Genomic DNA, 12,321 nt, shown 5'->3' on the forward strand with positions numbered 1-12,321 from the left:
AATTACCACACATGCAAGTACCAATTTTCAAAAAAAGTGTAAACTCCAAATTGAGGTGATCTCAAGCCCATCAAAGCAATAATTTAGCAAATATATATGCCCAATGGAAATTCTGTAATTACTTCATATAATTCCCAATTGATGCGAACCCCAGGCCAAAATACTCAATTGGGTTCAATATGGACCCACTCCAAAGTTGATGACAATTTTGTAATTAATAAATCAATCCCGGGTTTAAAACCCATCACTAACCACAATTATGGGCCCAATAAATTGAAATTGCAAAAGGGAATAGCACTCTTGTAATTAATCAAAAGTTCCAAAGTGGGATGGAAATTTAATAATAAAAGGGAACTTCAATTAAAATCACAATCCAAAGCCAAAAGGTAAACTAGGAAGTGACCAAAATATAATGGCAACTAGTAATAAAGAGGAGAAAAGAGGGGCAATAATATGGAAACTTCAATTGAAAATAAAGAAGCAAAGGAATGTGGTGTACAGGTAGAGCACTACAAAGGGTAATCCTGGAATGGCAAAACACTCAATGGCAAGGTGTAATAATAGAAGAAAAGGAAGGGCAATAATTATTCTAATAAAAATTAAGGGTTAAAGAATTAAAGGGATAAAACACTCCATCATCTCCTATCTCCATATGCAAACCAACTCATTGCACAACCTTGTGAGAAAAGAGAAGAAGCTTCCTCACAAAAAACCAGTTGTAGGAAACCCATCGACTACTTCAACCTCGAAACTGATAAAGCTCAAGGCGAAACCCAGAAACCAGCGGCAAAAAGGAGGTTGAGTCTTCAAGCTTGCAACCAAGAAATCAGGGAAGGAATCGACAGACCCATACGTCTTTATAACTCTACCAATTAAAACTCAAACAGAAAATCTCGAACAGAAAGGGATAGCATATCGGCAGGAGCAGATTCAGATATCAACAGTTGCCCCTTTTCTTCAACCAAGCAGATCACAGCTGATAGCTCAATAATGTAGACAAGGGTAGGGAGTCTAAGCAAGTTTCAACTTCAGGATCTTTTAATCAGAAGAACAACCAGACCCATAGAATAACTCAACAGCAAAACAACAAGAAGGTAGGATTAATCAAGCACAAATCAGCCCACTCAATTTCAGTTATTTCAGTAGTTCAGCAGCTGAATAGCAATCAGAAGATCAAGGGGTAAACACACCAGTATCAGGGACTGAATCAAAGGGAAACAGTGACCAAAACCATGCACAAACTCCAGGACAAGAGAGTTCCTATATCTAACAATCCCCAAGTCTGATTACTCCCAGATTGAGATCGAGTCTCCCTCAAGGCAAGACCAACACTCGATTCAATTTACAAAGCCATCAGGCGGCTGTAAATATTAGAACAGAAAGAGGCAATGGGAGAGAGAACTAGAATTCCAGAACCAGAATTGAACAATAGTTCAGATCTCTTACCTGATTTGAGGAACCTTGCAATAACCTTGAAAATAAGAACTTGAAGAAGAAGAAAACACTTGTAGCAGATCCTCTCGGGCTTCCCATCGCAAGGAGTCACATGGATCAAACACCACTCCCTTCCACTGTGATCAAACACACAGCAGTCCCAGCAGAGACAAATCAGCAAGCTTCTTTCTTTTATTCATAAATCGTGGGGTCAAAGTGAGACCCCATTTCTTTATTTATAATGATGGGGGGTGTTTACAATTTAGAAATTCCAAAAGCTACTAAAAACTAAGTTACTAAAACTACTAACATGTAGTTACTAAAAACTGGAATTATAAACTAATCAAATTCGAAACTACCTATAGACTGAAATAGAAACTAATAATAGACTGAAATTAGAAACTAATTTTAGAAACTAAGAAACCCAATCAATGCCCAACAAAAAAGAAAACTAACTAGTAATCCCATACTCAATCTTAGAGCCCCTCTTTTAGACCCATAAAAGTGGCCCAATACACTCCATACCACATGGACTGAAGGCCCAACACATATACAACCCAACCCTAGGCTTATTCCTAATAAAACAAGCCTATTTTGGTTATTAATCTGCATCACTCAAAACCAGCAAATCAAACATCAATCAGCAACGATAGCAGCAGGGGGATAATAACAGAAAACCTTAAGGAAAAATCTCGAACAGAAAGGGATAGCAGATCAGAAGGAGCAGATTCAGACACCAACAGTTGCCCCTTTTCTTCAACCAAGTAGATCACAGCCGATAGCTTAAAACCAGCAAATCAAACATCAATCAGCAACGATAGCAGCAGGGGGATAATAACAGAAACCTTACGGCAGTAAAAGAACCCCTTGTTCTTCAATTCTTCAATACAGCAGAGGAAAAAGACGAGCAATAGCAGCAGTAGGAAGCACACCACAAACGAACCAGTGTAGCAGGAACAAATTTAGGTATGGTTTGTAAAACTCCATTGAAACCCTAGTTCTTATTTTCCTAAGAACTAGAGCTTCACCAATAACAGAAAACCTTTGAACGGCTCTCAAACCAACAGCTTGTTAAGACTCAGATACCTAGTAAATAAAAAGAAAAAGGTAGAAAAAGAGAAGAGAACAAGAGATAGCTATGACTTGGGAGTCACAACCGTGTGGTTGGGACTTCTCTTTTCATTCTATATATAGACTATCTATTACATAGTCATAACCTAATAGGAAAGTAGAAGACATAATCAAAAAAGGAAACTAACTTAGATAACAACTACCCTAAACCCAATAGAAAACTACCTGCTTGTATCAAATATAACCCCATGGTATGGAGGTCTATGGTCACCCACAGCCCTCCAACCAGCATACTCACGCATACACTCTAAGAACCCAAAAACCAAATTATTACCGAACTAGTACCTCCAAAAAAAAATTCAATAAAAAGAAACAAGACCAAGAACAATGAATGGAAAATCCACCAAGAACATGCAGGAATAGCTTGATGCTTGTAAATGTGGCTGAGTTTCTCAATGCTGCATTTTCAGCCCTTGCAGAAATGATTACTAGATTGGTTTCTTATCACAACTTTATTTTTCATTTTTCACGATAATTTTTTAGGTGTTTGAGTTCTCAACTCTCCTCGGGAAAACAATACATTTATTGTATAACACATCCTCTGTTACCCTTTTATTGGTGGTGTTTATCTACATTACAGATTCTAATCTTTAACACTATTCAAATATTTTCCAACTGTTTCAAGGTTTCACTTTCCATGATTCATTCTTTGTTGTAGTCAAGCCTCCTTCATGCCAAAGAAAAGTAATGGACCTTACATAAGCATAGCCTATTTTGTATGTAAGCAGAACGACAAAAAACAAAATCAAAATCAAATGCTTAAAATCTCCAAAAAAGAGTTGCATTGAGGTTTAAATGAGTAGAACTTCTTCAATTACCCGACTGAATTTTAAAACTCATATCATTGTATGGATGGTCTCTATTGCTTCTGAGTTGAATCACCCTAAAATGGGTCAGAAAGATAAGTGGTTTAATTGTTGTTTTGACTACATGGTCTAGAAAGAGAAAGTGATTGAGAAATTCTTCATGGCTTCCCTCCCCCTTTCTCCCATTCTTTAGTAATTTTAACCAAAAAACCTATGGTCTAAATTCTGAAGTAGAAGCTCAAAGGTGGAAACCAAACCCCTCCAGACATGCTCAGGACACCACACTCGATGACTCCTTTCGAGAACAATCTGTGATTTTAATTGTTTTACTATTTTTTTTTTTTAATCCTAGAAAAGCACCCCCAAAAAAAATATGTTCCAAGAAATGAGAGTTATGTATTTGATTCCAGATTCCAGATTCCAGAGCAACAAAACCACTCTAATTTATATCTTTTGAGAGAGAAGAAGAGAGAGAGAGTGAACTCACGTTCTTCATTGCCGCCGTTGCGAGGTGCTCTGCCTCTGGCGCCAAGTTCTGGTTCACAAATTAGAAACAAACAACGGCTCTGTCTCTGCAACACAAAAATAAAAAAAATAAAAAAATAAAAAGGGAATAAAAAGGAAAATAGTTTTTTGTCCAGGATTACGGCTCCTGCACTAGCACGGACCCAATAAGAGCGCCAGTGGAAGCATCATCAAGGGTGGGATTTTTGTCTTTCGTAGGGGGCTGGTCAATCATTTTGCAGCAGTTGTGTTTGACCGCAGGAGCCACACTCCCGGCCAGGCTCCTTTTTCCCATAAATAAAGAGAGGGATCTACACACTAGTGGAGTATAATGGAATTTTATACAAAAATCTTAGTGACCATTGGATGGGATCGAAAGCAACACAATTGAATCATTGTAACTGAGCCATATTTTCCAAAGGAATTGTGCCATAAAGGCAAGCATTCTCTATTTGCTATGCTTTGGAGATTGCAAAGAGAAGATATGCCCAATCCACTCACTAACAGCCATGCCAATAGGAGAGAAAGGGAAGGTGGAGACTGAGGACCAAATGGAGGAGGTGAAAGAACAATTTATGAAAAGATGATCTGTGGTGAGGGTAGGATGAATGCAAAAGGGGCAAGATGAAGGAAAGTTAAGACCCCAAGAGGGGAGAAGTACTCTATACAGAAGAGGATCCAGAAGGAGTTTCCAAAGGAAGACATGAATTTTAGGGGCTGTAGGGAGATGCAAGAGATGTTGCCAAATGGGATTGAGTTGGAAGAAGAAGGGGTGAGAGATAGAAAATAGGCAGATGCAACAGTAAAGGAACCATTTGTAGTACACTCCCAATGAATAGAATTGGATGAGGGTTTGATGGTAAGAGAGATGGATAGATAGCTAAAGCGATATCATTTGGCCACCAATGTAAGATAATGTTAGAACTCCAAGTGTGAGATGAGTGGTTGATGAGTTCAGCCATAGAAGAAGGGGATTCAGGAGAGAGAGGAAAAGGAGTAGATGAAGGTTTGAAACCAGGAAATTAATTGCCTAACCAAGGATTGATATTATGTCCATCTCCAACCTGAAAAAAAGAGGCCTTTGAGGAGAAGAGATTTAGCTTTGTTTATGGATTTCCAACCCCAAGAGGCAGAAGGAGGGCATGAGGAATGAAAAAAATCAGTATGTAAACAATATTTGGATTTCATGAGTGAACCGCATAGAGATTGAGAAGGATTCAACAGCTCCAAGCTTTCTTAGAGAGAAGGGCAATATTCATGTTGTAAGAAAGCTTAAGGTTTAAACCCCCAGATTTCTCAGACCTGCAAACGGATTCCCAATTGACAGTATGAATGCTAGATTTATCACCAGCTAGACCAAAAGAAATTGCAGCTAAAGGAGTCGAGTTTGTGATGAACAATTGAAGGGAGGAAGCATGAAATAAAATATTGAGGATAAGAAGAAAGGGCAGATTGGATAAGCACTAATTTGCCAGATGAACTCAGGAGCTTAGCTTTCCAACCATTGAGATTCCAATCAACACGATGAAGAAGATTAGAGCAATGTGCCTTGGATATTCTATCGTGTAGGAAAGGGGTTCCCAGATAGGTTCTTGAGCAAAGGAAGAAAAGATGTGGAATCTATTAAACAAGATTCACTTAGTAGCCAAGGAAACATTCAGGCTGAAGTATGCTCAAGATATGCTGATATTAAGGAGTTATCCTGACAAAGAGAAAAATTTGGAAATGATTGAAGTGAAGGCAAAGGATTCATGTGGAGTAGCTCGGCCAAAGAGGATAAGGTCATCTGCAAAGGCAAGATGAGAAAGGGGTTCATTATTCCTAGAAAGTTTGATTCCATAGAGGGAATGCTTACATCAAGAAGAAAGCTTCTTCATCATTTTGTATTTATTCACATACAGACTTTTGGCCCTTGAGTTGCAACCACTGTCAGTTAAAACACGTTTTAAACGCAGTTAAAACTCGTTTTGCCGTATGCCCCTAAACAATGCGGGGGAAAAACGGAAACGGCAAAACACGTTTAAAACGTACATTTAAAATGTGTATCTGTATTTTAAGGGTAAAATAGGAATTTTACCATATAGGGTTTCTCATTTTTTCCCCAATCCCTCATTCCCTATAACCCTTCTTCTCCATCGGTTGAACTCCTCTGGTCCTCCAATCCTCCTCCCTCTTACATCAATGAGAAGAAGTGACACAGCCGCGCAGCACAGTGTCACAGTGAATCGTGAGTGATTAGCGATACCGATTTCCGACGGTGGACTCTGCAATTTAGATTTTCGACCTGCTACTTTGAGACCCTAGCTAATCACTGGAAATCGGTATCAGCGACTCTGCAATTTAGATTTTAGAGCTGCTACTTCGAGTTGGACAGCGGCGTAGCGGGAAAAAGGTTAGAAATCGCAAAAACTCTCTCCATCTGAAATTTTTTTCTTTTTCTTTTTTTTTTTCTTCTTCTCCTTGGTTTTCTCTATTCATCTCAAAATTGACTGCCATGGATGTGAATGCCAATTTTTTAAGACTCCCACTCACTCACAGCGTCAGCGGCCTTTTAAAAAGTAGAGCATTAGTATTGCTCTCAACCATCTCCCATTGGACTACTTCTAATTGCCTGTGAAAGTACCAGAAGAGTCTTATTGGGCTTGAACTGGGGATTCTACAGTCTACAGAGAGGGAATTTAGAATTCAAAAATTAAAGAGTCAATCACCTTTTACATCTTTAAGATGGTGGTGGGTGAATTTTTCAAATGCGGAACTGGGTCTGAACCTTAATCCAGACCCCAGATGCAAAGAGCAGCCTAACAGAGTAACAGGATCTCTTGCATTAATGGCAATCGCTGAACTGCTGAGAAAATATGAATTAATTCTGGAAAGTTATTTAATCGACCTGATCGAATTGGATGTTAATAGCTTACAGAGCATTGCGTGTATTTGAAATAATAAAGAGAAGATTAAGGTTCCAAAAACAAAAGAATCACGAATTCATCTTTATTACGAATCTGCGAACAGAAAACAGATACAAACAATAGTGATGTAAGGTATGAAGCACTGTATTATGTATGAACAAACTCAGATGATTTCATAATAATCGGAAAAAGCTCCCAAACATTTCTGGAAAGAAGGGAGAATGATTGATGTTGACGTAGTTTAGAACATTAGATGCAGGTATACAGGTAATAATATCTCAAATTACATGAGTATACTGCCCTTTTTTTGGTTTCGTTTTTTTTAAAACTACACGTTTACCCTTTTTTTTGCCATACCGTTCATCTTTTTTATCTGTTTAAAACCCGTACCGTACGTCTGTGTTTTTTTGCCGTTCCCGTTTTAACTAATAGTGGTTGCAACTATATTATATTATATTCCCAAACAAAATTGCAATTATACTATATTATTTACAAAAAAAAAAATGTTGCAATTCTATCAAAATATACTAGTGGCCTCAACCATCAATACAAACCAAACAATTATTTGTCAAAGTTAGTACATCTTAATACACAACTTCTTCATAGTCAAATCACAGGCCATTAATTGAACAAAGTTAGTACATCTTAACACACAAATGTAGCATTTTATCTGCTTTGTACATTCCCATCTTCTGCACATAACCATTGTCTACTGACTACTAGTGGTGCCAAACCACAGATGTCTCATAACGGGACATTCTATTGCAAGCTGAAAAACAATGAAACACCATACTGAAAAAGCACCAAGAACTATAAGAAAATAAAATTCTAGTTTATTTAATGGGAAAACACAGGGTTCCCTTGCCCTAAAATTTGTTACATGATAAACCCAAATCGTTCCGTAGATATCCAACAAAAGGAATTACCATAGAATCCATGGTTTTATAGTGGAATGTGTTGTTCAAGAAAGCTTTTACCTATTTATAAATGAAAAGTACAAAAAAAATTGCAAGGATATATACAATACATGTTTGTGAACATTACAACCAAGTTTTAAACTATTGAAATCCTTCTCCAATCTTTTTTAGGCTTTTTTTTAGTGGAATCACCATTTGTTACATAATTTTTTTATAACAATTTGATGCACACATGAATTTTGTATGCCTGTGCCTATACAAGCTGGTTTCAGACTTCAATGGATAGCTTAGCTAGTGGGCAGAAACTAGCCAGGGCCACTCTACGGCCTAGGCTTGCATCTCCTGCTGATCCCATTATAAGCCATTGCTTTTATATGAAGCCATAATGTGTAGCCATTGGACATGGAAATACATATTAAGTGACAAATTTAAACTATTCAACAACTGAACTCAACTTAAAACCCCAGTGCAGCCCTCCGGAAGATTATTTCATAAGAAATATCACAGACCATTAATATAAAAAAATGAAGCTCTCAAACAAGTTCATGATCGAAATAAATTATAACCCACCATCAAACAAATAGTTGCAGTACAGAAGAATAAACAAACCCATTTAAGGATAACCTATAAGCAGTGAGAGTTGGATTTGAAAGGAAATTTCATGGTGGTTCAGAATATATTCAGATCATATTGTATGGCCTCCTCATAAAGAAAAATGATTCAGATAAAAAAAACACAGGAGGTCGAGAAGACCCATTGTGTAATCCCATATGATCAAATCTCTGTTTTAGTGCAATGTAAGATTGAAGAAATTTTTTAATCCAATATTTATCTGATCAATCAACTGCAACGCCACTGTTGCTTGGCCTCCATTATACGGAAAGGCCATAATTGTCCCACCGTTTAACCTCTGTTCAACAGTGGGGCGTTAGTTCCGACGTTGTTCCCAGCCGAACCCTCTCACTATTCAAACTCTTTCAGTGGAGCGGGCGAGAGAAAGAGATTGGATCTCCTGCTCATGGATTAGAAGTGAGGTGAGATGGGGCGGAGATGAAGCAAGCGGTTTCCCCTTTTGTGAAGGCTTCCTATGAAATCTTTGTTGAATTGAGAACATTGCAACAGGGCAAATAAAAAAAAATTACAAAAAATCTGAAACCCATTCGAATTTGGAGAACCGACTGGTCGTTCTTCCAAACCCACATCCTCAGGTGGTCTATTTTCTCATTTAATCTCTTCAAAGCAATTATTCCCATTCTCCATATGTGGGTATCCTCTGATGTACTACTCAGGAGTTTTCAGGTCTGGGCTCTCAAACTCGAGACATTTAACTATTGCAAAAAACGAGAAATAAAGAAAGGTAGAGAGAGAAAAATTCACGAGTTGCAGAGAGAGCGTGAGTGAGAGAGTTCATACCTCGCTTTTCTCTTGCAGGGAGAGAAGCAGGTAGGAGCAGCAAAGATTGAGTCCGCAATCGTTTAAGGGAGAGAAGCTGCGGGAGGAGTCAGTGGAAGCTAGGCATGCGATTCTGAGGTGATTTGAGATGTTCTCGCAAAAAGTCATTTCATGCGGAAAAACACTTGATTCTTATGAAAATTATGTTCATTACCTATCAAATATGACTAAAATTATGGAATCACGGTTCTACAAAACACATTTCAAAGAACAATCAAACACCTATGTGTTTGGTTGTCTAATTCGTTGGAAAGTGTTTCATTTAAAAATGTGATTCTGTATTTTTTTAATTTGTTTTATAAATATATAATTCAAGTGAAGTACCTTTTAAAGCTAAAATGTTTCATCTGATAATTATACTGAATGGTAAAACTCACATATGAAACACATGGTTCCACCCCTAATATAAATACCAACTTAAGTTGTGATTCAAGCGAATCAACCAAGGACGGTCTCCCACGATTTCTCTCCCGACGATTTTTGAAACCCCCTCTCGCGACTGCCAAGAACTGCTTCAACGGAGGTTTTGCTACTTGTCGTCGTTGTTCTCCTCCTTGGATCTATACTCTCAGGGACGATTGAAGACCGCCACCGGCTGGGTACTTATGAGTTGTTGATCCAGTCCTATTTTTTCTTTGAAAAGGGTTTCTATTGTCTTGAAGATTGAAGGTGTGCGATTTTTTATTTAGGGAAACCCTAGATCTACCAAAAAAAAAATTGCAATTGTTCGATCAAGTGTTTATTTATCAACCAGCGAATTTGGAGGTATGTTCGATTCCATTTAGGTTAACCAATCAGTTTTCAGAAAGAAATACATAACAGAATTATAGGTAACCAAACAACTTTCCAGAATGACTCAAAAATAAATAACATTCATCAAAACCACTCTCTACGGAATCTATGCCAAATCAGAAAAATAACTCTAACGAATGATGCAACCAAACACATCAAGACTACCATATGGTGGTTCTATGCCAATACGTAACGGAATTCCTACCGAAAAGAAAAAAAAAATGAAATTAGACTTTCAAAATTAACACATCACCAATCCAAACAGTGCCATATATGTGTTGATGCAAATCATCGTTCCACTTAAACCAAAATATGGCGAGCTGTTGAAATGATTTTTTGTTGCACAAAAAAGAGAATTCAAATATGACTTTTTGTCATTTTTGTTTTATGAGAAAAGTTTGACAGATGCCCTATCCATAAACCCTAATCAGCCAAAAGAGGGAAAAAAATTCAAAGATAAAAGATCTAACTGTGGACTAAATTACAACTTTCCTATTTAAAAAGGGGAACTGTTGAAGCTATGAGTATTGTAGAGTGACCAAGAGAGCAGCCAAGAGAGCACGGGAGATGATGGTGATATACCATAATATAATCGGCCAATGGGAAATAAACACGTGTCCCAAATCTCACGACCCTAAGGTCGTCGAGCAAGCGACTAAGAGACCCAGGGATTCGGGATGAACCCACAAGGCCTTGACTCCCGGAACAAATAGAAGGTCAGACGATTAGACGAGCAAGCAGATCACTGGTCAAGAATCCCATGATACAAGGTTCGGCTACAAGGGACAAACAACTGATCAGATGACCAAACTGTGTTGCCCAGTCCAAGTCGCTCTGAACGATTAAGTAGGAAGCTCCACACCTGAGGTGCGTGTATTAGCAATACCCGACAAACGATACACCAACTTGGCCCCAAGCTAATCTAACATGGGTTTAATGATCAACACGCCTAAGGATAATTGTGGTCAGTTGACAAATCGATCACTGACTCTGTGAAAGGCAAGCTAATCTAACCTAATAATCAGACCATTGGATCAGTTGACAAATCAATCACTGACTCTTTGAAAGGCATAATCTTTGTCAAAGGTATGATGGATAAGCTCAAGGAGCTTTTCAGTTAGACTAACGTGCACGAGCATCATGAGCTCGTTGGTCTTATCTATAATATCAAAATGATAGCACGGACTCCAACAATCGATCATGTGATGAAGATGCAAAATCTATTCAAGAAACTGGAATCCCTGGATACTTCCTTCACTATTAAATATAAGAGGAATGTGATTCTGAACTCTCTCCCCTCAACCTATAGCTCATTTATCTCCAATTTCAACATGAAAAAACTAGATGTTGAATTGACTAAGCAAAGCAATATGTTGCAAGAGGTGGAGAAAGCTCAAAAGAAGGAAAATGGTGAGGTCAATGCTACAGAAGTCAAATCTTCGACTTCCAAAAATAAATGAAAGAATAAGAAGGCAATAAGAGTAACACTCTTAAGGGCAAGGGTGGGAAGATACTGAAGAAGAAAGAAGAACTTAAAAGTCCATGCTTCTTTTGTAAAAAAAAAAAAAAAAGGGCCACTGGAAGAGGAACTGTTGTGCATATATGGCTACTTTGAAGAAGAAGTCAAATGAGACTTCTGAAGAAGGTAATTTTACTACTCTTGTTATTTATGAGTCAAGCTTATCTATTGAATAATCCAACTCATGGTTGGTAGATACTGGATCCACTGTCCACACCTGCAATATATTGTAGTGGTTCAAGACGACAAGAAGACTTGACAGGGACAAAGTACGGCTACAGATGGGCACTGGAGTTGAAGCCATGGTAGTGGTTGTTGGAGACTTTAGTTTGGAATTTGATTCTAGTACTATTTTATTAAAGGATTGTTATTACACTCCTTCTTTTAAAGGGAACATTATTTATGTCTCTAAGTTAGTTAAAGACGGTTATACTTTTTCCTATAATACTGTTCTCACCATTCGTTTGAATAATAAATTTATTATTTCTGGTTATATGCAAAGTGGTTTGTATTTTATAGATTCCTTTATGAAAATAAATGAGGTTTCAAATATTGATTTGAAACATAAAAGAGCACCAATGAGTTCTACATACCTATAGCATCTTAGGTTAGGTCATGTTAACTTGGAAAGGATTAACAAGTTGGTTAAGGATGGACCACTAGAAAGTCTAAAGGTTGAACCTTACCCAACTTGTAAATCATGCCTACGATGTAAGATGACCAAGAAGCCCTTTAACAATAAAGGCAAGAGGGCCAAAGGTTTGTTAGAACTTATGCATATTGATGTGTGTGGACCCATGAACATTCATAGGAAATATTGTTTGGAATACTTTGTTACATTCACTGAAGATTATTCTAGG

The 12,321-nt window shown here is 37.7% G+C and overlaps 1 protein-coding gene across 8 annotated transcripts in view; it reads right to left on the bottom strand.

Annotated features, from left to right (window-relative positions):
• The window catches only part of LOC122069058 (RNA pseudouridine synthase 3, mitochondrial), a 64,220-nt gene extending 54,842 nt beyond the window's left edge, over window positions 1-9,378 (bottom strand). For 2 of the 8 annotated variants that reach the window (XM_042632998.1, XM_042633000.1), the window contains exons 1-2: window positions 9,112-9,168; window positions 3,859-3,943 (exon numbers count right to left, since the gene is read on the bottom strand). Coding sequence is in view for 2 of the 8 variants with exons in the window: in XM_042632997.1 (XP_042488931.1) it covers window positions 3,859-3,943; window positions 9,112-9,258 (232 nt within the window). In the remaining 6 variants the exon portion in view is untranslated. Of the gene's footprint in view, window positions 1-1,446; window positions 1,572-3,858; window positions 3,944-9,111 lie in introns of those variants that run through there. The other 6 variants (XM_042633006.1, XM_042633001.1, XM_042632997.1 and 3 more) reach the window with 5 other exon arrangements.
• Between the last annotated feature and the right edge of the window lie 2,943 nt (window positions 9,379-12,321).

Source organism: Macadamia integrifolia, unplaced genomic scaffold, assembly GCF_013358625.1.
Source record: "Macadamia integrifolia cultivar HAES 741 unplaced genomic scaffold, SCU_Mint_v3 scaffold527, whole genome shotgun sequence".
NCBI lineage: Eukaryota > Viridiplantae > Streptophyta > Magnoliopsida > Proteales > Proteaceae > Macadamia > Macadamia integrifolia.